The sequence below is a fragment of the Tetranychus urticae genome, chromosome 2, assembly GCF_039701765.1.
Source record: "Tetranychus urticae isolate SD_2017Ah chromosome 2, NJAU_TeUrti_SD_1.0, whole genome shotgun sequence".
In the NCBI taxonomy this organism is placed as follows: Eukaryota; Metazoa; Arthropoda; class Arachnida; order Trombidiformes; family Tetranychidae; genus Tetranychus; species Tetranychus urticae.
The window spans coordinates 15,626,417-15,654,251 of NC_142959.1; the positions used below are offsets into that span (position 1 = coordinate 15,626,417).

The 27,835-nt window shown below is 30.7% G+C and overlaps 8 protein-coding genes across 9 annotated transcripts; all 8 read right to left on the reverse strand.

Annotated features, from left to right (window-relative positions):
* Positions 1-1,296: 1,296 nt before the first annotated feature.
* LOC107366246 (uncharacterized) lies at positions 1,297-3,717 on the reverse strand. The gene is made up of 5 exons (XM_089267025.1): positions 3,590-3,717; positions 2,736-2,795; positions 2,173-2,660; positions 1,890-2,110; positions 1,297-1,770 (listed from the first exon to the last, which is right to left on the reverse strand). Exons 3-5 carry the CDS (start codon positions 2,423-2,425, stop codon positions 1,366-1,368), a joined length of 879 nt encoding a protein of 292 aa, XP_089123151.1. The 5' UTR covers positions 2,426-2,660; positions 2,736-2,795; positions 3,590-3,717; the 3' UTR covers positions 1,297-1,365.
* A 1,411-nt stretch (positions 3,718-5,128) lies between these two features.
* Positions 5,129-6,677, reverse strand: LOC107366266 (uncharacterized). Its single transcript, XM_089267150.1, has 4 exons — positions 6,500-6,677; positions 6,125-6,425; positions 5,822-6,039; positions 5,129-5,642 (listed from the first exon to the last, which is right to left on the reverse strand). Exons 2-4 carry the CDS (start codon positions 6,279-6,281, stop codon positions 5,262-5,264), a joined length of 756 nt encoding a protein of 251 aa, XP_089123276.1. The 5' UTR covers positions 6,282-6,425; positions 6,500-6,677; the 3' UTR covers positions 5,129-5,261.
* A 735-nt stretch (positions 6,678-7,412) lies between these two features.
* Positions 7,413-11,306, reverse strand: LOC107366284 (uncharacterized). The gene is made up of 6 exons (XM_089267149.1): positions 11,144-11,306; positions 9,164-9,223; positions 8,965-9,092; positions 8,602-8,896; positions 8,296-8,534; positions 7,413-8,166 (listed from the first exon to the last, which is right to left on the reverse strand). The coding sequence occupies exons 1-6, from the start codon at positions 11,229-11,231 to the stop codon at positions 7,762-7,764; spliced, it is 1,215 nt and encodes a 404-aa protein (XP_089123275.1). The 5' UTR covers positions 11,232-11,306; the 3' UTR covers positions 7,413-7,761.
* A 658-nt stretch (positions 11,307-11,964) lies between these two features.
* Positions 11,965-14,290, reverse strand: LOC107366294 (uncharacterized). The gene is made up of 7 exons (XM_089268169.1): positions 14,154-14,290; positions 13,696-13,874; positions 13,400-13,459; positions 13,205-13,323; positions 12,846-13,137; positions 12,561-12,784; positions 11,965-12,427 (listed from the first exon to the last, which is right to left on the reverse strand). The coding sequence occupies exons 2-7, from the start codon at positions 13,781-13,783 to the stop codon at positions 12,035-12,037; spliced, it is 1,176 nt and encodes a 391-aa protein (XP_089124295.1). The 5' UTR covers positions 13,784-13,874; positions 14,154-14,290; the 3' UTR covers positions 11,965-12,034.
* LOC107359402 (uncharacterized) lies at positions 13,890-16,463 on the reverse strand. The gene is made up of 6 exons (XM_089268170.1): positions 16,119-16,463; positions 15,791-15,850; positions 15,599-15,717; positions 15,226-15,523; positions 14,944-15,161; positions 13,890-14,822 (listed from the first exon to the last, which is right to left on the reverse strand). The coding sequence occupies exons 1-6, from the start codon at positions 16,204-16,206 to the stop codon at positions 14,439-14,441; spliced, it is 1,167 nt and encodes a 388-aa protein (XP_089124296.1). The 5' UTR covers positions 16,207-16,463; the 3' UTR covers positions 13,890-14,438.
* A 1,377-nt stretch (positions 16,464-17,840) lies between these two features.
* On the reverse strand, positions 17,841-21,269 carry LOC149093982 (uncharacterized). 2 transcript variants are annotated; one of them, XM_089268163.1, is made up of 6 exons: positions 20,997-21,269; positions 20,413-20,472; positions 20,221-20,342; positions 19,864-20,158; positions 19,055-19,290; positions 17,841-18,328 (listed from the first exon to the last, which is right to left on the reverse strand). In XM_089268163.1, exons 1-6 carry the CDS (start codon positions 21,082-21,084, stop codon positions 17,930-17,932), a joined length of 1,200 nt encoding a protein of 399 aa, XP_089124289.1. In that variant the 5' UTR covers positions 21,085-21,269; the 3' UTR covers positions 17,841-17,929. The 2 variants fall into 2 exon arrangements, with proteins under 2 accessions (XP_089124289.1, XP_089124290.1); XM_089268164.1 differs by having other exon boundaries at positions 17,841-18,474.
* An 846-nt stretch (positions 21,270-22,115) lies between these two features.
* On the reverse strand, positions 22,116-24,658 carry LOC107369551 (uncharacterized). Its single transcript, XM_015937531.3, has 6 exons — positions 23,968-24,658; positions 23,790-23,849; positions 23,596-23,714; positions 23,230-23,524; positions 22,937-23,169; positions 22,116-22,759 (listed from the first exon to the last, which is right to left on the reverse strand). The coding sequence occupies exons 1-6, from the start codon at positions 24,053-24,055 to the stop codon at positions 22,358-22,360; spliced, it is 1,197 nt and encodes a 398-aa protein (XP_015793017.2). The 5' UTR covers positions 24,056-24,658; the 3' UTR covers positions 22,116-22,357.
* On the reverse strand, positions 24,633-27,084 carry LOC149093983 (uncharacterized). The gene is made up of 6 exons (XM_089268168.1): positions 26,749-27,084; positions 26,200-26,259; positions 26,011-26,129; positions 25,641-25,935; positions 25,345-25,562; positions 24,633-25,232 (listed from the first exon to the last, which is right to left on the reverse strand). Exons 1-6 carry the CDS (start codon positions 26,834-26,836, stop codon positions 24,834-24,836), a joined length of 1,179 nt encoding a protein of 392 aa, XP_089124294.1. The 5' UTR covers positions 26,837-27,084; the 3' UTR covers positions 24,633-24,833.
* Between the last annotated feature and the right edge of the window lie 751 nt (positions 27,085-27,835).

A 27,835-nucleotide genomic window follows, 5' to 3' on the forward strand; every position in this document is an offset into this window, starting at 1 on the left:
TTTACCGCTATGAGACGTCCAGCGATTTACTTTTAGTGAAGTTGAATGTATCTTTTTGGACTTGCTATTTCATATCGAGGATTTTCTGATGAGATGTTGTTTTCTTCCTCACATTCCTGTGATCAGGTTGAAACTATTAAAGCTCTGATTATTTTCCTTTTAAAAGATGATATGAGTAAACTATAATGTTACCGGAAAATGGATAATTATATGGCTTGTGTTGAACAATCTTTAATGATACTTACACTGATATCACTATTCCTAGAGCATGAATAATAGTCAACACATTTGGTATCATTCAATTTTAAATCGTGATTGTATTTAAGTTCAGATAATGACACTTACACTGATATTTCGAGTTACAAGTCTTTGAATATTACTAAAAGTCACCACATCTGGATATTGACATCGTTTAATTTAAATTACATGTAAGGATGAAGACCAAAAGAATAGGAAAAACTGCCTAGCATGAAAAATTTTCTTATGATTATGTATGATGTAAAACTACATACTGTATATGCTAAATTCATTTCTTCAATCCATTTTTCAAAATAATTTTTCGTTTTTGAGATATCATGAAATAACGTTAGAAATGCATGGGAAAGAATAGCAAAATAATCAAAGGTGAAAGCACTTTCTAGATAACTTTTTCAGATGTAAAATTCAATTCTGATTTTTGTGGTGTGATTTATTTTAATCAAAACTGGCGCAAAACTGGCCATATTTCGATTTTTCATTGACAGAGAGCTATTACAATTTCGAAAAAATGGCCAGTTTTGGTCTAAATTAATCACTCCACTGAAATCAGAATTGAATTTTGACAATTTTGACATTTTGAACATCTGAAAAAGTTATTTAAAAAGTGCTTTCACCTTTGATTATTTTGCTATTCTTTCTCATGCATTTCTAACGTTATTTCATGATATCTCAAAAACGAAAAATTATTTTGAAAAATGGATTGAAGAAATGAATTTAGCATATAGTTTTACATCATATACGTTCATCACAAGAAATTTCTTTTTTTAGGCAGTTTTGGCCTTCCTCCTTTTAAATCGGGCCCAATGTAACTTCATTAACCCTCAATGGATGTAAAATATCTTGAATTCAATCAGGAGCATTGAACACTCTTACTCGTTATTTACTTCAGATACTATGAGATTACCCGAAATGAAGAATAGTCAAGAATACCGAGAGATGCATTACCTGAACAAATAGTAAACTTTGATACTTGGATTTGAGTGATTAACTAAATGTTTCAAGTTACTCATCTCTGTTACAGCATCGGGTGATCTTTTATGCATCAGATAATTGCACAGTAAAATATCGTGTATATTGTGGCTTTGAGATATGTGTCTATTTGGTTACTTAGTCCTCACCAGTGATTAAAAAGGTAGCAAGAGTATGGAAATCTTTAAGAAAACAATTTTTCATGAAATCAAAACCTTGAGTGATCTTTTCAAAATTAGTGGACAACTGAGGCCAATCTGAAAAAATTTCACGGAAATTTTCATCAAAATAAAACTTGATTGATCTTCCATGAATTTTATTATAATCTTGCACATAATTAGCAGCCTTTTGAGTGACTCTTGGACATTCACTAACACAAAATAACACCAAATTGGGTAAAATGTGAACCAATTGCTCCACATGTTCATTTTCCAGTTTCTTGTAATAACACACAAAAAGATGTTTAAGATTCGGATATTTCATAAACATTCTGCTCAATGCGTTCCAGTCGACATTTCCCTTTCCAGTGTAATCAAAACTATCCTGTGAATATTTAGATTAGTAAATTAATAAAGATGAATTTAAATACTTTTGTCGACCTCTATCATTATGTTTGGTTGGGAAAAATTGCAAGAATAATTCACAAATAATCAAATACTTACAAACTGTAAAACTAAATCTTGCAAAGATTCGAGTTTTAATGATTCGTTAAGAAAAATTCGTTTAGATTTCAAGTAAATATATGCACTTTGTAAATTCGGACATGAATCCATTAACTGGAACCCATAATAAATGTCTCGAGCATCATCGTACGAAGATAAGAACAATTCAATTATTTTAAGTCTACTCAATATGGGACCATTGTAGCAGCTATTGGTCATGGCTGAAAGATAAAAGATGAGCATCAATTATTAAAAATTTCTCAAAAAAGTAATCGAAAATCACCTTCATTAACATAAATGTATAATCTTTCAAGATTTGGAAAATAATTTGCAAACTTATTGAATGTATCTAGACGATGATTGTCAAGGCGCAATTGTTTGATATTGACACCATTCTTTTCCATGCATGGATCAATGTAATTGGTGGATAACATTTCGAGTTGATCACAATATTGGAAAACCTTGGATTCACCTCTGGTATCGTACTTATGAATTAATCCTTTTAAAGGTGTTATCTTTTTGACAAATGTAACCATATCTTCATACTTTACTTTTTCACCAAATCCGGAAAAGTCAGCAATCTAAGGTAATAATATGTAATAAAGATTGATTATTCAGCAAACAATAAAGCGTAAATCATTCAACTCACTATTAAATTTGGGAATAATGTGCTCAAACAAGTTACATCAATTGGCGCCTCTGTTTTATAATAGACATAGCCAAACATATTTCTTGGAATTTCCACACCTTGCCACACATCAACCCGATGTCCTAAAAATATAGATCGCTTAAATGAGTAAATTTATTCATAGTAAGAATTAGCATTGAAAATAATTAGAGTCTTACCAATCAAATATTTGACTGTTCTAGTTCGCTCTGCAACTAAACGGCTCCATTTGGTGCATACTGTAATAGAAATTTTTTAAAATTATGAAATTACATATTCTCTTATTTTCTTGATGATTATGTTACTCACTTCACTACTAACACAACATAAAAAACATGTGCAAATATTAAGATTCAACAGTCAAATGATAATATGCATTTTATTGTTATAATTCACATTTAGCTTGAGATTAATCGATATAACTGAATGGCTTTCAACTTGAATCAGATCAGAGTATCTGAATCAGAGGCAAAGCTTACAAGAAAAAGTGCCACAATTGTGAGTAAAAAGCAGAAGTGAATCATCTTAATCTTTTGTATAACACAGTCAGAAGTTATCAAGTTATCTACTGCTGGTAATAGATAGAAATATTGTTTCATTAATATTTTTGTTGAAAACCAAGTACAGTAAATTCACACTTATTTTGACCAAAAAAACAGCGCCGTCTATTATACTGCCAATAGTAAGACGAGAGTACTATTTAAGTTATCCTAGCACATTTTATGCTAGGGCTAAAGCTCTGATACCAATAGATGGCTCTGATTTTTTGGTCAAAATAAGTGTGAATTTACTGTAATCGATAACTCAAAACTTGTAAACATCCGAGAATTAAACTGAATAATTGACTATTGATTATTAGTTGACTAAAGCCAATGAAAGATAATCCATAGGCGAGAAAACATTGATTCACTTTCACTTACAACTGACGTTAGCATTGGGACTGAACTGCCAAGAGCAAATAGTAATACTCTTCTATTATTTTGAGTGTTTCTATTTCAAATAATACAAAAAGACATGTTTTAAAAAAGCTTACCCTTATAGCAGTTTAATAAATCATCCAATTCATTTATTTGACCAAAAATGATGAGCAAACAATCGTCTGGAAGTTCATTGATAAACATTGCTTAAGCTACAATAATCACTTTTCAATCCAAATGTTCCGATCTTACAAGGGAAGTACCTCCGGTGTCTCAATAATTTTGGATCGGGACTATGTTCATTCGATAGAGCATAAAAAACTAGGATAAGGGTTTGTCGGCTTTAGATAGGAAACTTTCGGGTCACGAGAAAATTGAGGTCAAAACCCGCGAAACCCGCAATTCTTGCAAAAAATACAAAGTTTACCTAAATTTTTTTTTTAACTTCAATTCATTTTCCGGGGTTTGCAGACCTGAAAAAATCAGTGGAAATATTTTGAACGCTATATAGTGTCTGCTTCTACAAATTTATTTGATTTTTCTGATTTTTATTGGAATAATCATCAATTTACTCTTATTTTGAACTTACTCATTATTAGCAGACATTATATAGCGTTTTAAATATTTCCAATGATTTTTTTAGGTCTACAAACCCCGAAAAATGAATTAAAGTTAGAAAAAATTTTAGGTAAACTGTATTTTTTGCAAGAAAACGGGTTTTGACCTCAATTTTCTCGTGACCCGAAAGTTTCCTATCTAAAGCCGACAAACCCTTATCCTAGTTTTTTATGCTCTATCGAATGAACATAGTCCCGATCCAAAATTATTGAGACACCGGAGGTACTTCCCTTGTTAGATCCGAGATTTTATTGATTTCAAAGAATATAAAATTTAGTAGAACTTATCTATTCATAAACATATAATTAAAAAAATAAGGTAAATTAGCGATGAAACACATTAACTGTGGCACTTATTTGAGAATACTTCAAGTTACTTACAATAACTGTAATACAGTTTAGCTAGAGCTTGCGTTTACAGTACGTTTATTTCTACAAAGAGGAAAGTCGCCATCTATTGATAAGAAAATTAGAAAAATGGTCAGAAGTCGAGCAGACGATCAAGTTAAATTGTTTACACCAGTGAACTGCTTGTAAGAAAAAAGTTAGTTAAATCACCCGTTTTAACTGTAGTATCTAATGTTGTAAATACTTTTTTTATAATTTATTTGGAAATTTGACTTCAATTAGTTCGTCTTAATGACCTCTTCTGATAAACCGATTCACATTCACACTGAAACAGTTTATCTAATCGACAAGTTTCTCCAGAGCTTTTAACTTTTTTGTTAGACTGCCATCTAGGTGAACTACAAGGGGAAACCACGAATTTTACAATTAAACTCTTCAATTGACATCCCCTTGTAGCCTCTTTACCCTTCTTCCCATAGGGGGAGTCATCAAGTTTTTTAATTGTTTGATTTAAAAATAATTTTCAGAATCGATCGTATAAAAAATGAGCTCTACAGAGTCAAAGCCTTAGGTTCTAAATTTTCGAACCTATTGACCGTAAATAACCTGCTTTGAAATTAATTTCTAATTGATTTAAGTCTTAATATTTGTGATCGACAATCAATTTCTCATAAATTAACGATCTTTATTTATCATTCCTGTAGCAAGGTTGAAGTTGAATAAAGTTATAACTTAATTTAGTTTTGATAAAAGGACGTCAAATTGTAATCAAAATTGTATGACTGTGTGACTTTTTCCTCAAATGATCTGCTTTTAATGTTATTTAGTCCTCATTAGAGATCAAGAAAGTAGAAAGTCTATCAAAATCTTTAAGAAAACAATGTTTCATGAAATCAAACCCTGAACTTATTTTTTCACGTTTAGTGGATAAATGAGGCCAATCCAATTCTGTAATTCTGTAAGGGTAATTCTCATCAAAATAAAACTTGATTGATCGTCCTGATTGAACAGCCTCCGAAATTACCTTTGGACATCCACGAACAGCAAATAACACTAAATTGGGCAAAATACGAACCAATTGCTCCACATGGTCATTTTCCAGGTCCTTGAAGCTACACATTGCAAGATGCTTAAGATTTGGATATTTCATAAACAATCTTTTCCATCCATCCCAGTCGAAACTTTCATTATAGTCATAACGATACTGTGCATATAAAGATAAGATAAATGATTAATATAGAATAATTCAAGTACTTTTTTCATGTTGGACATCTATCATTGTGTCCGATTTGAAGTGTAATATCAAGACTACAAATGTCTTAGACAAAGAAGTATTTCACAAAGAAGCAGATAAAAATCAAAGCAAAAAATAAATTTACTTACAAATTCAATAGTTAAATCTCGCAGATATTCATTTTTATACGATTCATCAACAAAAATATGATCGTATTGCAAGCTTATATGAGCACTTTGAAGATTTGGACATGAATCCATGAACTGGAAACCATAATAAATATTTCCAAAACAATGAGAAGTTAAAAACAATTCAAGTATTTTAAGTCTTCTCAATTTGGGACCATCGTAGTAGCCATCTGACCAGCCTAAGGATGAAACATGAATTTCCATTATCAAAAGTTTGCTCAAAATAAAAAAAATAAAATGCAATAATAGGTACTTGAAACTCACTTCCATCTAAATAAATGTGCAATCTTTCAAGATTTGGCAAATAGTGAGCATTTTGCTTGAAATCCAGGACCTGTAGATTCCTGTTCTCAAGGTGCAATTGTTTAATATTAGGACCATTCTTTTTTATGTATGGCTCAATGTAATCGGTGGATACCATTTCGAGTTGATCACAATGTTGGAAAATTGATTCTTCGTCTCTATAAACTCGATCAATTAATCCTTCGAAAGATTTTATATTTTTGACCAATGTAACAAGATCTTCATGTTTCACTTTTTCACGTAATCCGGAAAAGTCAGCAATCTAAAGTAATAAGGCGAAAATACTATAAAAAATGAACATTCAGCAAAAAATAAAAGTATAATCATCCAACTAACACTTAAATTAGGAAATAAAGTGCTCAAACAAGTTCCATCGATCGGTTCCTCTGTTTGATAATAAACATAATCGAACGGATAACTTAGAGATGGTTCATAATTCCACCAATCTCGATGTTCTGAAAATGAAAAATTGCTTAAATTAACAGATTCATTCAAAATGTGACTAATTAGAGAGGAAAATTCTTACCAATCAAATATTTAACTTTTCTGGTTCGCTCCGCAATTAAATGGCTCCATTTGGTGGATACTGTAATGAATTTTCTATTAAAGGACTAAATTTTCCGTTTGACTTGCTTGATGATCATATTAACATTTGGAAAAGTATGCAAATATTATGCTGTGATACTTATAACATTCACCAAATTTTTATAATCGACATTCAGATACTATAGTACTAAGATTAATCGTTATAAGCTGCATGGATTTTAACTTGAATAATATTCTCTTATTCATCGTTTAACTTACTTTTGTTTAAAATAAACTTACCTTTATAGCAGTTCAATAAATCATCCAGTTCATTTATTAGACCAAAAATGATGAGCAAACATTCCTCTGGAAGTTCATTGATAAACATTTTAAAATCAACTAATGTTTAAGCCTAACTAATCACTTTTCAATACAGATGATCCGATCTAGAGATGAAATTGATTTCAACAAACATGAACTTTTCTGGCAGTTATTTATCACAAACAAAATTAAAATATAACAGTTATATTATAACACATATTTAAACACATTTACATCAATGGCAAATGTTTAAACTACATCAAGGTACGAATCGGGTTTGGATGTGAGATTTAACTCAATAGTCAGAAAGGAAACAGAATCCTGGATTCGATATTTAAACTGGCTTATTGTAAAATTATAACAATAAGTAATGAAGATCTTTGAATATCTTTAACAAGCAAAATGAATGTCAAGCAATTTAATTAAGCAAAATTGTATGAAAACCTTTGTCACTTTAAGAATAAACAGAGTGAAACTAACACTGATTACTTTGAGTTACTCTGCATACAAGCGAAGTGGCTCCATTTGGGATTATCGGTATCCTTATTCATGTGTTAAGGTGAAATGGAATAAAGGCAAGTAACATTTGCATGTAATTTCAAATTTTACTGACAATCGAATTGTTGTCGTTTTCTAGGATTTATGTGAATTGTTTCAATTTTTATTCGATTATAAGTTATCTTTTGTATACATATCGCGATTACATATTGTGGATTTAAGATGAGAATAGATGAACTCTTAGGTTTGGTTATTTAGTCCTCGTTTGAGATTAAAAAATTAGGAAGGACCATAGAATATTTGAGAAAACAATTTTTCATGAAATCAAAACCTTGACTTATTTTTTCAAAATCATTAGATAACTGAGGCCAATCTGACTGAATTTCATGGTGATTATCATCAAAATAAAACCTGATTGATTGCCCATGTAAATTACAATAGTCTCGAACATAATCAACAGCCTTTTGAGTAACGTCAGGCCAATATTCAGCACGAACAATCAGCAACACTAGATTGGGCAAAATGCGGACCAATTCTTCAACATATTCATCATTTAGATTCATGTTGCCCACCAGTGCAAGATGTTTAAGATTTGGATATTTCATAAGCACTCTTTTCAAGTCTTTCCATGCGACGCTAGCATAATAATCAAGACCATCCTATGCATATATAGTTTAGTTAATAGAGATGAATTTAGATACTTTTGTTATGATGAACCTCTCTAATTGTGTTTGATTTGGAAAGAAATTCAAGAATATAAGCAAATAAATTTAAAATAAAATACTTACATAGGTCAAAACTAAATCTTGTAAAGATTTGTTTTTTACTGATTCAGCGACATAAATGCGATTGTTGCGAAAGAAAAGGTGTGCACTTTGTAAATTTGGACATGAATCCATGAATTGGAATCCATAATAAAGGTCTTCATCAACATATGGGTCATCATAATAACCGTGGAGAGTAAAAAAGTACAATTCAAGTATTTTAAGTCTTCTAAGTATGGGACCATCGTAGTAGACATCTGAATCTATTATAGAAGATGATCATTAACAAAAATTTCTTCAAAATATATTCAAAATTACAAAATTATGTACCTTTGTCAGTGAAAATGCATAGTCTTTCAAGATTTGGAAAAAAATGTGCATCTTTCTTGAATTCATCTAGAGTAACATCGTCAAGGCGTAACTGTTTGATATTGACACCAATCTTTTCCATGCATGGATCAATGTGATTGGTGGATAACATTTCGAGTTGCTCACAATATTGGAAAATTAATTCACCTCTGGTATCGTACTTATGAATTAATCCTTTTAAAGATTTTATCTCTTTGACAAATGTAACCATATCTTCATATTTTACTTTTTCACGAAATCCGGAAAAGTCAGCAATCTAAGGTAATAATATGTATTAAAGATTGATTATTCAGTAAACAATAAAAATTAAATCATTCAACCAACAATTAAATTTGGGAATAATGTGCTCAAACAAGTTCCAGTAATTGGCGCCTCTGTTTTATAATAGACATAACCAAACACATTTCTTGGAAATTGCACAGATTCGCACCCACCATTTTTAACCCGATGTCCTGAAAATAGAATTGTTTAAATGAGTTAATTTATCAAAAATGAGAATAAATATTCATAATTGGTGTCTTACCAATCAAATATTTAACTGTTCTGGTTCGCTTTGCAATCAATTGGCTCCATTTGCTGCATACTGTAATAAGAATTTTTATTAAGTTACTAAATTTTCTTTTGATTTTCTTGATGATTACGTTATTTCGTTCAATATCAACACAACAGCATGTGCGAATATTAGGATTCAACATTCAAATGATAATATTTATAACATTGTAATAATCCGGCTTTAGTGAGTCAACTAGAAGCTAACTAAAATGACTGAAAGGATGAAGACCAAAAGAATAGGGAAAACTGCCTAGCGAGGAATATTTTTGTTATGAACTTATTTGATGCAAAATTAGATGTTAAATTCATTGCTTCAATCAATTTTTCGAAATGATTTTCCGTTTTCGAGATATCATGAAAAAACATTAAAAATGCATGAGGACAGGCTTCACAGGAAGCACAGGTGAAAACTCTTTCTGAATAGATTTTTCAGGTGTAGAATTGAATTCTGATTTCAATGAGGTGATTCATTTTGATCTAAAACCCCGCAAAACTAGTCCTTTTTTCGATAAATGTAATCATTCTCCGTCATTGGAAATACGAATGAACAACCAAAGGTGAAAACTCTTTCTGAATAGATTTTTCAGGTGTAGAATTGTATTTTGATTCCAATGAAGTGATTCATTCTGATCTAAAACCCCGCAAAACTAGTCCTTTTTTCGATAAATGTAGTCATTTTCTATCATTGAAAATACGAATTAATAACCGAAAGTGAAAACTCTTTCTGAATAGATTTTTCAGATACAAAATTCAATTCTGATTCCAATGAAGTGACTTATTTTAATCTGTAACCCCGCAAAACTGACCATTTTCGCAAAAAATCAAACAGAATTAGTAATCAAGCTATCGTAAAAATGGTCAGTTTTGCGGGGTTTTGGATCAAAATGAATCACCTCATTGAAATCAGAATTGAATTTTGTATCTGAAAAATCTATTCAGAAAGAGTTTTCACTTTCGGTTATTAATTCGTATTTTCAATGATAGAGAATGACTACATTTATCGAAAAAAGGACTAGTTTTGCGGGGTTTTAGATCAAAATGAATCACTTCATTGGAATCAAAATTCAATTCTACACCTGAAAAACGTATTCAGAAAGAGTTTTCACTTTCGGTTATCAATGCGTATTTTGCAATTTGTTCCCATTCATCTCTAACGTTATTTCATGATATCTCAAAAACGAAAAAAGATTTTGAAAAATGGATTGAAGCAATGAATTCAACATAAAAGTTTACATTATGTATCATTATTTCAGTAAAATTCCTTTCTAGGCAGTTTTGGCCTTCCTCCTTTGAATTTCGAACTCAAGTTCGAGTGTTTTAATAGCTGGTTTGACACTAAACAAAAAAGGTCACAGCTCACTCCTGAAAAATTGAAGAAAATTCTTTTTAATCATGACAATTTTGAATTTGTTAAGAAAACTGTGATAACTGTGATTTTTAATATCAATTTATAATAATAAAATTTTGTCATAAAGTAAAAATAATACACCTTTTTGCCTTTACTTTGTTAGTCAGTCAGCTAGCCAAACATAAATTTCCAACTAACAAACCAATTAGTCGACTATTAGCTTAGTGAGTGACAGAAAATATCATCAAGTTAGTGAGCCGAGAGACTTTCGGCTCACGTCGGTATCTATACCAGATAATGTCAGTAGATTATTCAATAGCCCCTCAAACCCTTTGTTTACATCTCCAATAAGGAAAATTTAATTGAAATTATAAAAATATTATCAAGAAAATTGAATATTTCTGATAAATTCAATTCAGGCAACGATCCTCAGCTCAATAATATTTATTTGTATGATGTTTCTAGCAATCGATTTTGATTTATTTAATTATTGCAATTAATTTTAGATTTTTGATAAGTGAATAGACTTGCTGTGCAAATTTGCTATTTCCAGTTACTGCCATTATCTGTTAGATGACAGTAATTGCTTTAAAACAGACTTACCCTTATAGCAGTTTAATAAATCATCCAATTCATTTATTAGACCAAAAATGATGAGCAAACAATCGTCTGGAAGTTCATTGATAGACATTGCTTAAGCCTTAAGCTACAATAATCACTTTTCAATACATTTATACGTTTATTTTTACAAAAAGGAAAGACGCCATCTATCCAATGTTGTAAATACTTTTTAATGTACTAGAGAGATCCATTGATGATTACCCTCGCATAGTCAACTTAACTTGAGATGGATAAAAACATTTCTAAGTTACTCTCCAGGTCGTGTTTGATCAGAGAAAAGGTTTAGTTGATTTCTAATTAGTTTTGATTTAGTTATGCCTAAAAATAAAACTTTTTGATGGAGAATTTTTTAAGGTCAAAAACCAAATTTTTGCAGATTTTGCGAATTTACGCGAGTTTAGAGTTTGGACTGTACACCCGTAATCCAGTCACCTTATTCACCTTATTCAAAAATTGTGATTATCAATGGATCGCTCTTATAATCAAAAATTTAGCTTCAAATAATAGTTCGTCTCCATGACCTCTTCTGGCAAACTGATCCACATTGACAATGAAACAGTTCGGTCTTGTTTGTTCGGTTACGAAAAAAATTAGGAAATTATTACTGATAATTATTAATTACTACTAATACTAATACTATTACTACTAATTACTACTACTTACTACGACTATTAATTATTAAATTATTGAATTTACATTAAAATTAATTTTCCAAAATGAAGCAAAGGTAAAATGAGCTCTACAGAACAAGAGCTGAAGTCCAAAGAGTAAATTAGAAGGGTCAGCAGTCCTGAAGACAAAGGTTGAAGTTTTGCCTTATTCTATAGAAGACAATTGATAAATTAACCTTTATTTGATTTAACCTCTTAAAACTCAATGCGATTCATCAATAGGTATTAAGAAAGTAGAAAGAAGAAGAAAATGTTTGAGAAAACAATTTTTCATGAAATCAAAACCTAGGCTCATCTTTTCACCCTTAGTCGATAACTGAGGCCAATCTGAATGAATTTCACGGAAATTCTCATCAAAATAAAACTTGATTGATCGTCTATTTGATTTACAAAAATTTTGAACATAATCAGCAGCCTTTTGAGTGACTCCGTCACAATCACGAATAACAAGTAACACTAAATTGGGTAAAATGTGAACCAATTGCTCCACATGTGCATTTTCCAGTCTATCGTTATACCAAAGTGTAAGATGTCTAAGATTAGGGTATTTCGTCAACAATCTTTTCAAGTCATTCCATTCGACACTTCTGCGATACTAAGAATATACAAATTAGTTAATTAATATCGATGCGATCAGATACTTTTGTGATGAACCTCTTTAATTAAGTTTGATTTGGAAATAAATTGCAAGAATAAATCACAAATCAGCAAATTAAAGTAATACTTACAAAATCTAAAACTAAATCTTGCAAAGATTCGTGTTTCACTGATTCATCAACAAAAATGTGATCAGATTCCAGAAAAATGTGTGCACTCTGTAAATTTGGACAGTAATCCATGAACTGGTAACCATAAAAAGTGTAACGGGTTCTACCATCATAACAAGTTGAGCAAATTTCAAGTATTTTAAGTCTTCTGGATATGGGACCATCGTAGGGTCCATCTGGCTTGACTGAGGATGCAGGATGAATGTTCATTATCAAAAGTTTCTTCAAAATATATTTAAAAATCACCTTGATTGTTAATGTAAAGTCTTTCAAGATTTGGAAAGTAATGTGCATGGTTCTTGAATATTGTTAGAGAATTCCAAAGGACTAATTGTTTAATGTTGAAACCATTCTTTTCTATGCGCGGCTCAATGTGTTTGAGTAAAACCATTTCGAGCTCATTACAATATTGAAAAACTGTTCCTGTGTCGCTATGGATTGGATTAAATAATCCTTTCAACGGTTTTATTTTTTTGATCAATGTAACGATATCTTCATGCTTTACTCTTTCACGAAATGTATCAGAAAAGTCGGCCACCTAAGGCAAAAAGAAGTACAACAAAATGAATATTGAGCAAACAATAAAGCTAGATTATCAAACAAACCATTAAATTTGGAAATAATGAGCTCAAACAAGTTCCATTAATTGGTTCGCCTGTGCGAAAATAAACCCAATCAAACGGATAACTTAGGCATGGTTCATCATTACGCCAATCTTGATGTTCTGAAAATAAAAATTAGTTGAATAAAGGAAATGATTAATATGAAGATTCAAGTAATGATAAAAGTTTGAGTCTTACCAATCAAATATTTAACTTTTCGCGTTCGATCTGCAATTAAATGGCTCCATTTACTGCATACTGAAACAAAAAATTTCTTGAATCACTTGCAGAAAATATACATAATGTTGTTAATCAAGTCAAGTGATATTATTCAATAAATTTTTATAAACTAGATTAAAAAACTATAGGACTGACAATCCAATTGTGAGATGAAACCATTTAGTTTAATGGTTTTAACTTAAATTAGATCAGAGTATCTGATTCTGAGATTTAATGTTATGTTATGATTTAATCTTTGTTTAAGACAAACTTACCTTTAAAGCAGTTTAATAAATCATCCAATTCATTTATTAAATCAAAAATGATTAGCAAACAATCGTCTGGAAGTTCATTGATAAACATGGTAAAATCAATTAAGCCTAACTATTCACTTGTTAAAACAGAGATCTAGAGATGTGATTGATTTTAGTGAATATAAGCTTTAGTATAATACCTGTACACAAACATATAATTGAGAAAATTAAAGTTTATTAGAAGTAAATTAGATACAGAAGACATTAAAGAAATGGCACTTGTTTCAATAATATTTCAGGCTACGGGACGATTGTGAGTGTGAGATTTGGATCGAAGAAATGAGATCGGATCATGGATTTGATATTTATCTACCAAATTATCTAATTGAGATACATTGTATCAATTAGGAATTGAGAATAGTTAAACTGAATATTGCTCAATTAAATTCAGCAAAATTTTATGAAAAAGTGACCTTTACCATTTTTAAATACAAACTGCTGAATCTAAAGAGTGAAACTACTCTGAGTTACTCTGCATACAAGCGAAGTGGCTCCATTTGGGATTATCGGTATCCTTATTCATCTAAAAAGGTGAAATGAAATAAAGTTCAGTAATACATGTTAGCTTGAAGACAATAAGACTTAACTTCTTTAGTCACTAATTGTCCACATTTTTATACGATTTCGAGTTATCTTCCTAATTGATATCGTCGAGGTATTTTTGTATTGAAGAAACAAATAGTTAAATGTATGAGTTTGATTATTTAGTCTTCATTAGAGATTAAGAAAGTAGAAAGAAAAAGAAGATCTTTAAGAAAACAATTTTTCATGAAATCGAGCCCTAGACTAATTTTTTCACTTTTAGTTGATAACTGAGGCCAATCTGATTGAATTTCATGGTAATTCTCATCAAAATAAAACTTGATTGTCCGTCCATGTAGTTTATTATGATGTTGAACATAATTAGCAGCCTTCTGAGTTACTCTTGGACAACCACGAACAGCAAATAACACCAAATTGGGTAAAATGTCAACTAATTGCTCCACATGTTTATTTTCCAGTCTATCGTCGCTCCTCAGTGCAAGATGTTTAAGATTTGGATATTTCATAAATAATCTTTTCAGTTCATTCCAGTCCATCTCGTAATACTGAGAATATACAGATTATTTAATTAATGTAGATTAATCTCTATGTTTGTGTTTGATTTGGGAAGATTTTAAGAACATTTCCCAAATAAAGAAATGCATTTCAAAGCAAACCAATACTTACAGATTGTAAAACTAAATCTTGCAAAGATTCATGTTTTAATGATTCATTAACAAAAATACGATTAGATCCCAATCTGATGTGAGCACTCTGCAAGTTTGGACATGAATCCATGAACTGGAAACCATAATAAATGTCTGTACCGTCGTAAGAAGATAATGCCAATTCAACGATTTTAAGTCTTCTCAATATGGGACCATCGTAAAGCCAATCTGGGCTACCTGAGGATGAAAGATGAATGTCCATTTTCAAATGTCTTCAAAATATAAAAGCTTTAAATATTACCTTCATTATTAGAAATAGATAGTCTTTCAAGATTTGGGAAATAATGTGCGTCTTCCTTGAATCTATTCAGAGTATAATTCCAAAGGTGCAATTGCTTAATACTGGCACCATTCTTTTCCATGCATGGATCTACATAATTGGTGGATACCATTTCGAGTTGATCACAATGTTGGAAAATTGATTGCTCTGTGTTATAAAATTCATGGCTATTTCCTTCTAAAGATGGCATCTTTTTAATCAATGTAACGATATCTTCATGTTTTCCTTTTATACAGAGTCCATAATAAAAATCGGCAACCTAAAGGAATCAAATACCATGTATATAAGAGAATGAATATTCAGTAAACAATAAAAGTTCAATGATTCAACAAACCATTAGATTTGGAAATAATTTGCTCAGACAGTCTCCATCTATTGGTTCCTCTGTTCGATAATAAACATAACCAAACGTATTACTTGGAGAGGTTTCTTCATGCCGCCAATGTCGATTTTCTGAAAATATAAATTAGTTAAATGAGAGAATTGATTAATAATGAGGCTAAGTATCGATAACAATGAGTCTTACCGACCAAATATTCAACTTTTCTGGTTCGCTCCGCAATTAAATTGCTCCATTTGCTGCATACTGCAAAGAAATTTTACATTGAGTTACTAAATTTTCTGTTTGATTTGCTTGATGATTATGCTTTAAACACAAAGTGATAAAAAATTTGCAAAAATTTATAAATGCTTTAAATCAAGTGAAATGATAATATTCATGAAATTAATCTAGATTGAGATACTATAGCACTGAGATTAATCGATATAGCTTAATGGTTTTAACTTGGATCCTAAATCAGATCAGAGTATCTGATCCAGAGGTGTAACTTACTTTTTGTTTAAAATAAAATTACCTTTATAGCAGTTTAATAAATCCTCCAGTTCATTTATCAGACCAAAAATAATGAGCAAACAATCGTCTGGAAGTTCATTGATAAACATGATAAAATCAATCAATGCTTGAACCTAACTAATCACTTCACAATACAGATGATCCGATCTAGAGATGAATTCGGTTTTAAAAAATATAAACTTTAATATCCATGAACATATAATTAGAAAATTAAAGTTATTTAGAGATCAAACACATCAACAGCAATGACATTTGTTAAATGTTACAATAATAAATAATGTGATTATAAAGATACAAACAGATCTTGATGGTGACGGCTTAAGAGTAAAAGTATCAATATCTGCCATAATACTTGATACCAAGAAACACACACAGTCTGATAAATTATCTGAAAGCGCCAAACTGAAACAGTTAAAGTCTGTATATTGTGATTCTTTGGTGTGCTGACATCTATGATTACAACATGACAACAATTAATTTTCAAGTATAAACAATTTAATCCTGCTTAATGAACTCCACCTCAAGAGTAAAAGGTAGAAAGGCTTAAAGGGTATCAAAAATTATCGATATCTTTTTGTGACCCTCAGAAAGATCATTATACATGTACATTGTATATTGATACGAGAATCAAAAACGAGAAGTTTCAGAAACTCATGACAATACTTATACGTTCTGCTGTAGTGCATTTACGAATCGGCAAGTTTTCCTCATAAACTTTTGTTGAGTAATTTTAGGATTTTCAATCTTCAATAGTTTTCAGTTCTCAGAGCAATTAGCGCGATCCAATGATGGCTACCCTTGCATAGTTAACTTGACTTATGACGGATAAAAGCACTTATAAGTTTATCTTGATCAGATCTTGATCTAAGTTTGATCAGGAGTAGTTAAAATCAGTTAAATATCATCTAAATATCAGTTTCAATGAAGTTGTAAACAAAAATCCTAAGTTTGACGAAGGAATTCCTTCAATTTGAAAAACTCAATTACTGAAAATTTTCATTTTTTGGAATTATTGCTTTTATTAATAGACTGCCGTTTAGGTGAAAATTATGGTTAAAATTATTATGGTCTAAATTATGGTTATTAGAAGCTAGCCTTGCTAATTATTCGTTCTCGTTCCCGTCCTTCGAACCCGTTCAACTTTTGGCAATGAGAATAGTGTACATTGCGCGACTGCAGCGTGTCCACACGATTTAACTTCGACACAAGGGGAATTCATTATAAAGTGCATATGATAGTTGAAATTCTGTTTTTAGTCTTGTAAAAGTTGTGAAGCTCAAATGTAAAGTTTCTCAAACTTTTATCGAGATATTCTTGTTAAAGTTGATAAAGTTCTCTAGTAGACTAAAATGGCGAAATGACACATTTTCAAAGGTTGTTTAAATAATTTTTACCAAAAAAATGAGTTTCAGAAATGATATATCATTTGCATTTACGAATCAAGACTATGAATCTTCTTATTATATTTGAACTTACTTAAGTCCTTGAAACTTTTTTGACTTATTGGCTGCGTGTTTGAAAGATTTACAATTTTCTCCAGTAGTTCATTTTTTAGGCTAAAAATCTCATTATTGATCTTATTAAATTAAAGTAAATTTTATTTTCCATGCATATTTCATGAAGATTTAGCGAAATAAGACTGTTTATAAGAAATTGAAATGAAATTCATTGATATTAAAATAAGAGTTGATTCTCCAGCGTCAAAGTATTAACACACTGTGAATTCACAAAAACAGTCACAATTATGACTGAATGTAGAGGCCTTTTCATTAAAGATATCATTTATTAATTTAAGTGTGTTCATTTGGTTATTCAGTCCTCACAAGGGATTAAGAGAGTAGAAAGGTGATAAAAATCTTTGAGGAAACAATGTTTCATGAAATCGAAACCTTCACTTATTTTTGCATATTTAGTTAATAACTGAGGAAAATCTGATCGGATTTCATTGTAATTCTCATCAAAATAAAACTTGATTGATCGTCCATATAGTTTATTATAATCTTGAACATAATTAGCAGCCTTTTGAGTAACTCTTGGACATTCACGAACAGCAAATAACACCAAATTGGGTAAAATGCGAATCAATTGCTCAACATGGTCATCATCCAAGCTCTTGTTGTCCACCAACGCAAGATGTTCAAGATTTGGATATTTCATGAATAATCGTTTCAATTCATCCCAGTCGACATTACCAGCATAATCAGCATCATACTATGCATATAAAGATTAGTTAATTAATGTGTATTACAGTGAAATACCAGATAGTGACAGTCAATGGTCCCAATCAAGGAGGGGTTTAAATCTGTATTTTATAATACACTGCCCGGCGAATAGTAAAGGGTGTTACACTTAACAGCCTGCAAATTTAGAAGATAAGAATTAAAATTGAGCTTACCTTTATTATAAAATGCTTTTGATGAAGATGAACATAGAAATGAAGCCCCAGAGACAGGAAACCAAAACCAATTGGTCATTGGTCATCAATATCAACAAATTTTATGATAAAGGTAAGCTCAATTTTAATTCTTATCTTCTAAATTTGCAGGCTGTTAAGTGTAACACCCTTTACAAATAAGCTATTTCAAGTTACTGTTATTTTCTCGTATTTCACTGTAATAAAGGGTGTTCAATGTAGTAACTTCCAAACTGGCGGAGCTTAAATTATGATTATCACAATCAAAAACATGATAAGCAAGATAACTAGAGTAATACCACAATAACAAAGGTAAAGGGTGAAAGGCAAATGTTACTCTAGTTATCTTGCTTATCATTTATTTGATTGTGATAATCATAATTTAAGCTCCGCCAGTTTGGAAGTTACTACATTGAACACCCTTTATATTATATAAAATGCATTCTCTTATTGTGTTTGATTTTGAATGCAATTCAAGAATATTCCAAACTTAATGAATCATTTCAAATCAAATCAATACTTACAAAATGTATAACCAAATCTCGTAGAGATTTGTGTTTTATTGATTCATCAACAAAAATACTATTGGAAAACAGATTTATGTGTGCACTTTGAAGATTTGGACATGAATCCATGAACTGGAAACCATAATAAATGTCTGTACCATCGTCCGAAGATAATCCCAATTCAACTATTTTAAGTTTTCTCAATATGGGACCATCGTAAAGATCATCTGGACTTATTGTGGACTCAAGGTAACCTGTTCGGAAAAAAGATTGGACGTTAACTTTGATGCGGCATATCAAAGAAACCTTTTTAAATATTTTAACGGTTTTTGGTAATTTGTAGATAAGGCTCAGACAAATGTCTAGACAAAATTTGAGCTTTTAAGACAAAAGATTTAGTTAGTTATTAAACATGAATCAAATTAGTTTAAGAAAATTGTGTTCTTTTTATAATTCTAATTGTGAGTCGTTCAAAAAAGAGGACATTATTGCTTAATTTCGTAGTTTTGGAGTAAAAAAGTCGACAGCTCACAACCACTACAAAAAATGAAAGTGAGCTAATCAAGCGAGTAAAAAATAAGTTGAAATTATTTGATAAACCCTATTTCTGCCGACTCATGAAAAATGTTGTCTCAAAAGGGGACTATTCTGTTGAGAATGGTACAATGTCAAAAACACAAATGTTTGACAAATAAACTCATCTGAAAATCATGAATTTTGTCTACTTATTTACTGAATTACATCCCCTCAAAGTTAACGTCCAATCTTTTTTCCGAACAGGTTAGATGTTCATAATCAAAAATGCTTCAAAACTATTTAAAAATTACCATATTTATGAATGTGTAGTCTTTCAAGATTTGGGAAATAATGAGCATCTCTTTTGAATAGATTTAGAGTATAATCCCAGAGGCGCAGTTGTTTAATATTGACACCACTCTTTTCCATGCATGACTCAATGTAATCAGAGGATACCATTTCGAGTTGATCACAAAACTCGAAAATTGGACCATCTGTGTCATAAATTTCAAGAATTAATCCTTTTAAAGATTTCATCTGTTTGACCAATGTGACAATATCTTCATATTTTACTTTTTGGCGGAACCGTAAAGAAAAGTCACCAATCTAGGTTAATAAGACATAAATGAATGTTCAGCAAACAAGGAAAGCAGAATTATTCAACTAACTATTAAATTAGGAAATAATGTGCTCAAGCAAGTTCCATCAATTTGTTCCTCTGATCCATAGTAAACATAATCAAGCGTACAACTTGGAAATTTTTCAGCATTTGGCCAGTTACGATCATGTTCTGCAAATACAAATTGCTTGAATCAGGGATTGATGATTGAAATTAGTATTGATAGTAATTTGAGTCTTACCCGTCAAATATTTAACTTTTCTAGTTCGCTCTTCAATTAAATGGCTCCATTTGCTGCATACTGTAATGAAATTTTTAATAAATTACTAAATTGTCTTTCATATGAAATTAATGATTAAGCAGAATTTTCTCTGCTCCTCTTTCAGTATCCATGGATTTGAGACAAGATTAGTGACTAAAAATTAGTTTAATTACCATCATAACCATTAGACTTAATTTTAAAAGATTAACCTGATTGAACCTTAATTTAAATGTCCCATGTTGCCCCTCCTTAGTCCGTAAAACCTTACTCTTACCGTTTCATGAAATCAAAACCTCAACTTATTTTTTCACACTTGAGGACAACTGAGGCCAATCTGGTCCAATTTCATGTCAATTCTTATCAAAATAAAACTTGATTAATCGTCCATATATTAGTTTGCAATAATCTTGAACATGATCAGCAGACTTTTGGGTGACTCCTGAACAACAACGAACATGTGAGATTAATCGATGTAGTCTAATAGTTGCAACTTAAATCATAAAATAATAGTATCTGATCTAGAGGTGTAAATTAATTTTTTTGTTAAAACAAAATTATAATACCTTTATAGCAGTTTAACAAATCATCCAGTTCATTCATCAATCTAAAAATCATGAGCAAACATTCGTCTGGAAGTTCATTGATAGACATCGTAAGATCGACTAGTGCTTAAGCCTGAAGATTCACAGCTTGCAGATGATCCAATCTAGAGATGTGATTGATTTCAAAACAACATTTTGTAACAATTAACAATGTAGATACATATAACTGCGAAAAATAAAATTATATAAGTGATAAAACACAAAACAGCAATGACACTTGTTTAAATTGTTATTTTAACAACACCAATAAATAAACCATCTGGAAAAACTGTGAAGTTGAAATTTTCATGCTGTTAGTTTATCCTGTTCACTATTAGATGGCACTGATAGGGAAAAGCGCCATCTTTTGTATCAAAAATAACTCAAATGACAGTTACAGATTGAGTTGACTTATTGAGATTAGAGTTGTTCGGTATTGAGAAAAATTATCGATACTCAAAAAAATACCGATTATTTAGATTATCGAAACCGAAATCTAAATTAATTTACGTTTAACGAAAGAAATTAGGCAATGAGCTCAAGAAACATGACATATCACCATTTAGCTAAACAAGTTTCGGCTTAAGCCTATTGGCTACTTAAAAAAACTTACAATTTAAGGCTTAAATTTTACAATTAACTTTGTTATTTACTTAATTGCAAGAGAATAGGTATTCCACAGGCTTATAAAAAGTGAGTTTCGTCCAAATTACAGCTACACTAGTTTCAATTTCTTAGAAGCTAGCCTTGCTAATTATTCACTCGTTCAACTTTTTGAAATGAGAATAGTGTACATTGTGCGACTGCAGCGTGTCCACACGATTTAACTTCGACACAAGGGGAATTCATTATGAAGTGCATATGATAACTTCTCTAGTAGACTAACATGGGCGAAATGACACATTTTCAAAGATTGTTTAAATAATTTTTACCAAAAAATTAGTTTCAGAAATGATGAATCATTTGCACGATTACGAATCAATACTTTGAATCTTCTTACTTGAACTTACTTTTGTTCTTGAAACTTTTTTGACTTGTAGGCTGAGTGTTTGCAAGATTTTCATTCTTCTTCAATAGTTCATTTTTAGGCTAAAATATCACTTTTAGTCTTGGTAAATTAAGTTAATTTTATTTTTAATGCATGTTTCATGAAGATTTAGCGAAATAAGACTGTTTATAAGAAATTGAAATGAAATTCATTGATATTAAAATATAATAAGAATTGAGTCTCCAGCGTCAAAGCATCAACACACTGTGAATTCACAAAAACAGCCACAATTATGACTGAATGTAGAGACCTTTTCATTAGAGATATCAATTTATAAGTGTGTTCATTTGGCATTTCACAAGTCCTCACAAGGGATCAAGAAAGTAGAAAGACTAGGAAAATCTTTGAGGAAGCAATGTTTCATGAAATCAAAGCCTTGACTTATTTTTCCCCACTCAGTTGATAACTGAGGCCAATCTGATGAAATTTTCTGGTGATTATCTTTGAAATAAAACTTGATAGATCGTCCATGTAGTTTATTATAATCTTGAACATAATCAGCAGCCTCCCGAGTGACTTTTGGAGATCCACGAACATCGAGTAACACTAAATTGGGTAAAATATCCACCAAATGCTTGACATGTGCATTTTCCAAGGGATAGCATTTTCTCATTGCAAGATGTTTAAGATTTGGACATTTCAAGAACAAACTGATTAATCCAAATTTCAATTGATACCACTCATCGAACCCGGAATCCTGAACATATATACATATATGTAGATTAGTAAATGATACAGATTGGTAAATGTATTAGCCAATAGATGAATTTAGATAATTTTGTTATGATGAACCTCTTTTTGTGTTTGATTTGAAAATAAATATCAAAAACAGTTCAAAAATAAACAAATTCATTTATAATTGAATAATACTTACAAAATGTAAAACTAGATCCTGCAAAGATTTGTGTTTTACTGATTCGTCGACAAGCGTGACATCAGAGTCCACTTTAAAATGTGCACTTTGTAAATTGGGACAATAGTCGATGAAATTGAAGCCATAATAAACGTCTGGACCAACCACACCATCAACATCATCCAAAGAAGATAAGGCCAATTCAATTATTTTAAGTCTTCTAAATATGGGACCATCGTAGATGCAGTTTTGGCCTGAGAATAAAAGATGAATATTCGTTATCCAAATGTTTACAAAAATTATTCAAAAGTCACCTCCATCATCATGAATGTATAGTCTTTCAAGATTTGGAAAATAATGGGCATCTTCCTTGAAACTCTCGAGAGTACCCAAAAGGTGCAATTGTTTAATATTTACACCATTCTTTTTTATCCAAGGCTCAATGTAATCAGTGGACACCATTTCGAGTTGATCACAATATTGGAATATTGATTCATTTCCTTGATAGAATTGATGAATCAACCCTTTGCAAGATTTTATATTTTTTACAAATGAAACGATTTCTTCGTGTTTTACTTTTTTATGGAATCCATGAGAGAAGTCGCCAATCTAAGGTAATCAAGCACAAAATAACATAACAAAATGAATAGTCAGCAAAAAACAAAAATCATCCAACAAACCATTAAATTAGGAAATAATGTGCTCAAACAAGTTCCATCCATTGGTTCCTTTGTTCGATAATAAACATAATCGAACGGATAATTTGGAGATGATCCATTGTTCCACCAATAAGTATGTTCTGAAAGCATAAATTGCTGAAATGAGGAAATCATTCATTCACAATGAGAAGAATTGATATTGATTTGCTTCTCACCAACTAAATATTTAACTTTTCTGGTTCGCTCCGCAATTAAATGGCTCCATTTGCTGCATACTGCAAAGAAATTTTACATTGAGTTACTAAATTTTCTGTTTGATTTGCTTGATGATGATAAAACTGCCCTCACTATCAAATGTTTGTAAAACTATGTAAATGTTTTGGTTGAACTTACCCTTATAGCAATTTAACAAATCATCCAATTCATTTATTGAGCTGAAAATGATGAGCAAACAATCTTCTGGAAGTTGATTGATAAACATCGTAAGATCGACTAATGCTTAAGCCTGAAGATTCACAGCTTGCAGATGGTCCGATCTAGAGATGTGATTGATTCCAAAAAAATTATAAACTTCGGTAGCATAAACATATAATTAAGAAAAATTAAAGTGAATTAGTGATAAAACACATTAACAGCAATGACATTTGTTTGCAAAATATTTCAAGTATGGAGCAGATTTGGAAGGAGAGAGGCAAAGAGTAACAATAGAGTTTACTTTATTGAAATCTCACACAAGGAAAAAGATACAATCCTTTAAATCACAGAAAAGCGTGGATTATGTAACTCATTGGGGTTGATTCCAGTTTAATCGAATCCTATTCGAAAAAATTTGAAATTAATGGGGCACGTTTCGATTTTGCATCGACACATCTTAAATTTGCAAATGTGTTTTTTTTGGTTCTCTGATCTCGGTTGTTTTCGGGTAATTCAATAGATGTTCTTATTAAAGGTTGATGAATATAATGAGCGAAATGGCAAATTTTCAAGTTGGTCAAAATAATTTTGAGTTTCATTAACCATGAAACATCATTTTCATGCTTACGAATCAATTCCATATGCGTCAAATATCTTTTTATTTCAATTTTAAATATTTAGCGACTAGTGTTTAAAGACTTTTTGACCTGGCAAAATGTTTAATAGTGACTTTTGTGGTATCTTAAGACATTTTAAGAAACAGAAATAAAATCCTGTGATATATTGTAGACTCTTTATTGAGAAACCAATAAATATATTAATACAATGTGTGTGCATTTGGTTATTTAGTCCTCATTAGAGATTAAGAAGGTAGAAAGAGTATGAAAATGTTTGAGAAAACAATGTTTCATGAAATCAAAGCCTTGACTTATTTTTTCACGTCTAGATGATAAATGAGGCCAATCTGATTGAATTTCATGGTGATTTTCATCGAAATAAAGCTTGATTGATCGTCCATATAGCTTATTAAAATCTTGAACATAATCAGCAGCCTTCTGAGTGACTCCCGGACAACAACGAACTTCAAATAACACTAAATTGGGCAATATGCGGACAATTTGTTCGACATGTTCATTTTCCAGGTCTTTGAAGCTACACATTGCAAGATGCTTAAGATTCGGATATTTCATAAACAATCTTTTCCAATCATTCCAGTTGAAACTCTCATTATGATCAGGATGAAACTGTTGGACATAAAGATAAGTTAATTGATATAAAAAAATTTTCGAGTTTGGAAATAATATCAAGATTATTTCACAAAGAAGCAGATAAATTTCAAAGCAAAAAGATACTCACAAATTCAATAACTAAATCTTGCAAAGTTTTATGTTTTAATGATTCATCAACAAAAATATGATTATATTGTAAGTAAATGTGTGCACTTTGAAGATTCGGACATGAATCCATGAATTGGAAACCATAATAAATGTCATCAGGACAATAAGAAGATAAGAACAGTTCAAGTATTTTAAGATTTCTCAATATCGGACCATCGTAGGGTCCATCTGGCCAGCCTGAGCATAAAAAATGCATAAATGATCAAAAATTTGTTCAAAATATGAAAATTGAATAAAATAGGATTTAAAACTGACTTTCATTGAAATAAATGTGTAATCTTTCAAGATTTGGGAAATAGTGAGCATCTTGCTGGAAATAATATAGTTGATAGCCCGAAATATGCAATTGTTTAATATTAACACCATTCTTTTGTATGCATGGCTCCATGAAATCAGTGGATACCATTTCGAGATTATCACAATATTGAAATATTGATTCTTCGTCGCTATGAACTTGATGAATTAATCCTTTAAAAGATTTTATACTTTTAACCAATGTAACAAGATCTTCAAATTTCACTTTTTCACGCAATCCGGAAAAGTCAGCAATCTAAGATAATAAGACGAAAAAACATAACAAAATGAATATTCAGTAAACAATAAAAGGTCCAATGATTGAACAAACCATTAGATTTGGAAATAATGTGCTCAGACAGTCTCCACTAATTGATTTCTCTGTTCGATAGTAAACATGGTCAAAAGTATAACTTGAAAATGGTTCATTATTCCACCAATCTCGATGTTCTAAAAATATAAATTGCTTAAATTAAGAGATTCATTCATTATGGCAATAAGTATAGATGAAAACCCTTACCAATCAAGTATTTAACTTTTTTAGTTCGCTCTGCAATTAAATGGCTCCATTTGCTGCAAACTGTAAGGAAAATTAGTCTTGAGTTATTTAATTTTTCGTTTGACTTACGCGATGATTTTACTATTTTTCATGCAATAACATTTGGAAAAGTATGCAAATATGCTGTAATTGTCGAATGATAATATTCATCAATTTAATCTAGATTGTTATACTATAGCATTGAGATTAATCGATATAGCTTAATGGTTTTATTAAATTGAACAAGATCCGAGTCTCTGATTCTGTGGTAAAATTTACTGGTAAACGCCTTACATTTTGATGCAAAAGCAAAATTGAATCAACATGGATCGTTTTTGCTATAAATTCAGAACTTTTAAAGCTGGCTGCTGCTAGTATATCGAAATTTTGTTTCAAAATAAACATTGATTCACTTACCATTGTATTTTGGCTATACTGCAAAGATAAAAAGCTATGCTTTGTATTATTTCTGTGGTTTCTTATTTTTTTATGTAACACAAGAAGAACAAGACTTTTTTGAAACAGACTTACCCTTATAGCAGTTTAATAAATCATCTAATTCATCCATTAAACCAAAAATGATGAGCAAACATTCGTCTGGAAGTTGATTGATAAACATTGTAAAATCAACTAATGCTTAAGCCTAACGATTCACTTTTCAATGCAGATGATCGGCTCTAGAGATGTGTCTGATTTCAGCAATTATAAACTTTAGCAGAAGTTAAATATGTCCAAACATATAATCGAGGAAAATTAAAGTATATTAGTAGCAAATTAGTTATAAAACACATTAGCAGTAATGACGCCTTTTTCAATAATATTTAAAGTTACGAACGGATTTTTAGTGTGAGATTTAGTTCAGCTAAATAGCAAGAAATGAGATCGGATCATGGATTCGATATTCTTCTACCAAATTATCTTATTGAGATACATTAATAAGGAATTTAGAAAATTTAGAACTGAATATTGTGTAGTTTACCGGTTTAAGGTTACAGTTAATCTATCTATGGCGAGAAAGTCTCTTTAACTTTAAAGTTTGATTTATTGGTAAGAAAAGTGAATTGATTTTCAACGGTTCCCTGTAAACTTGCTACATTAAAGCTTAAAACAAACCAAACGAGTCAAATCCTTATACAACTTTAAAAAAGATTGCCTTGCTACTATTAACAACAATTGTAAGAAAGTATTGTAATGCAACTGAACATGTCAAAGCTTTTTTGCTGAATTTTTTGACTGCCCTTAGCTTGAAACAGAACTATCATGTAGGCCATATCCATTTCTTTTAGTGAATCAGTAAAAGTGCGATAGTGTATCTCTTTTCGAATCAATCAACATGAAACATGTAAATGTACATTATCAATAATTTGTTCAAAATATGAGAAATGAAAGTAACATCGCATTTAAAACCCGCTTTCATTCATTAAGCGGGGCTTGTGTCATGACGGATATGATCGGGTAATTCGAACGGCTCTTGAGAAAAGAAGCAAATTATACAAACTTGTGCTCGATGCAAACGCTACAAACAGATCGGAAGCTATCCAGTGGCATATCATTCGATTGAAGATTTACTTTGATTCTTCCAACTTTTCTAAATATTTTTCACGTCTTTTTTTCCTTA

What these genes read in the sequence shown, in the direction of transcription:
- LOC107366246 (XM_089267025.1), bottom strand. Translation starts at nt 2,425, where the DNA reads ATGGTTACATTTGTCAAAAAGATAACACCTTTAAAAGGATTAATTCAT. An exon ending in ATACATTTATGTTAATGAAG is followed by an intron (nt 2,111 to 2,172) that starts GTGATTTTCGAT and finishes TTTATCTTTCAG; the next exon opens with CCATGACCAATAGCTGCTAC. An exon ending in AAGATTTAGTTTTACAGTTT is followed by an intron (nt 1,771 to 1,889) that starts GTAAGTATTTGA and finishes AAATATTCACAG; the next exon opens with GATAGTTTTGATTACACTGG.
- LOC107366266 (XM_089267150.1), bottom strand. Translation starts at nt 6,281, where the DNA reads ATGGTATCCACCGATTACATTGAGCCATACATAAAAAAGAATGGTCCT. An exon ending in GCACATTTATTTAGATGGAA is followed by an intron (nt 6,040 to 6,124) that starts GTGAGTTTCAAG and finishes TTTCATCCTTAG; the next exon opens with GCTGGTCAGATGGCTACTAC. An exon ending in GAGATTTAACTATTGAATTT is followed by an intron (nt 5,643 to 5,821) that starts GTAAGTAAATTT and finishes TTATATGCACAG; the next exon opens with TATCGTTATGACTATAATGA.
- LOC107366284 (XM_089267149.1), bottom strand. Translation starts at nt 11,231, where the DNA reads ATGTCTATCAATGAACTTCCAGACGATTGTTTGCTCATCATTTTTGGT. An exon ending in TTTATTAAACTGCTATAAGG is followed by an intron (nt 9,224 to 11,143) that starts GTAAGTCTGTTT and finishes TTCTTATTACAG; the next exon opens with TATGCAGCAAATGGAGCCAA. An exon ending in AACAGTTAAATATTTGATTG is followed by an intron (nt 9,093 to 9,163) that starts GTAAGACACCAA and finishes TTCTATTTTCAG; the next exon opens with GACATCGGGTTAAAAATGGT.
- LOC107366294 (XM_089268169.1), bottom strand. Translation starts at nt 13,783, where the DNA reads ATGTTTATCAATGAACTTCCAGACGATTGTTTGCTAATCATTTTTGAT. An exon ending in CATTATTTCCAAATTTAATG is followed by an intron (nt 13,138 to 13,204) that starts GTTTGTTTGATA and finishes TTTTTGCCTTAG; the next exon opens with GTGGCCGACTTTTCTGATAC. An exon ending in AAGATTTAGTTTTAGATTTT is followed by an intron (nt 12,428 to 12,560) that starts GTAAGTATTACT and finishes GTATATTCTTAG; the next exon opens with TATCGCAGAAGTGTCGAATG.
- LOC107359402 (XM_089268170.1), bottom strand. Translation starts at nt 16,206, where the DNA reads ATGTTTATCAATGAACTTCCAGACGATTGTTTGCTCATTATTTTTGGT. An exon ending in TTTATTAAACTGCTATAAAG is followed by an intron (nt 15,851 to 16,118) that starts GTAATTTTATTT and finishes ATTTCTTTGCAG; the next exon opens with TATGCAGCAAATGGAGCAAT. An exon ending in ATCTATTTCTAATAATGAAG is followed by an intron (nt 15,162 to 15,225) that starts GTAATATTTAAA and finishes TTTCATCCTCAG; the next exon opens with GTAGCCCAGATTGGCTTTAC.
- LOC149093982 (XM_089268163.1), bottom strand. Translation starts at nt 21,084, where the DNA reads ATGTCTATCAATGAACTTCCAGACGAATGTTTGCTCATGATTTTTAGA. An exon ending in TTTGTTAAACTGCTATAAAG is followed by an intron (nt 20,473 to 20,996) that starts GTATTATAATTT and finishes ATTTCATTACAG; the next exon opens with TATGCAGCAAATGGAGCCAT. An exon ending in ACTACACATTCATAAATATG is followed by an intron (nt 19,291 to 19,863) that starts GTAATTTTTAAA and finishes TTTTCCGAACAG; the next exon opens with GTTACCTTGAGTCCACAATA.
- LOC107369551 (XM_015937531.3), bottom strand. Translation starts at nt 24,055, where the DNA reads ATGTTTATCAATCAACTTCCAGAAGATTGTTTGCTCATCATTTTCAGC. An exon ending in TTTGTTAAATTGCTATAAGG is followed by an intron (nt 23,850 to 23,967) that starts GTAAGTTCAACC and finishes ATTTCTTTGCAG; the next exon opens with TATGCAGCAAATGGAGCCAT. An exon ending in AGGATCTAGTTTTACATTTT is followed by an intron (nt 22,760 to 22,936) that starts GTAAGTATTATT and finishes ATATATGTTCAG; the next exon opens with GATTCCGGGTTCGATGAGTG.
- LOC149093983 (XM_089268168.1), bottom strand. Translation starts at nt 26,836, where the DNA reads ATGTTTATCAATCAACTTCCAGACGAATGTTTGCTCATCATTTTTGGT. An exon ending in TTTATTAAACTGCTATAAGG is followed by an intron (nt 26,260 to 26,748) that starts GTAAGTCTGTTT and finishes TTTTCCTTACAG; the next exon opens with TTTGCAGCAAATGGAGCCAT. An exon ending in CATTATTTCCAAATCTAATG is followed by an intron (nt 25,936 to 26,010) that starts GTTTGTTCAATC and finishes TTATTATCTTAG; the next exon opens with ATTGCTGACTTTTCCGGATT.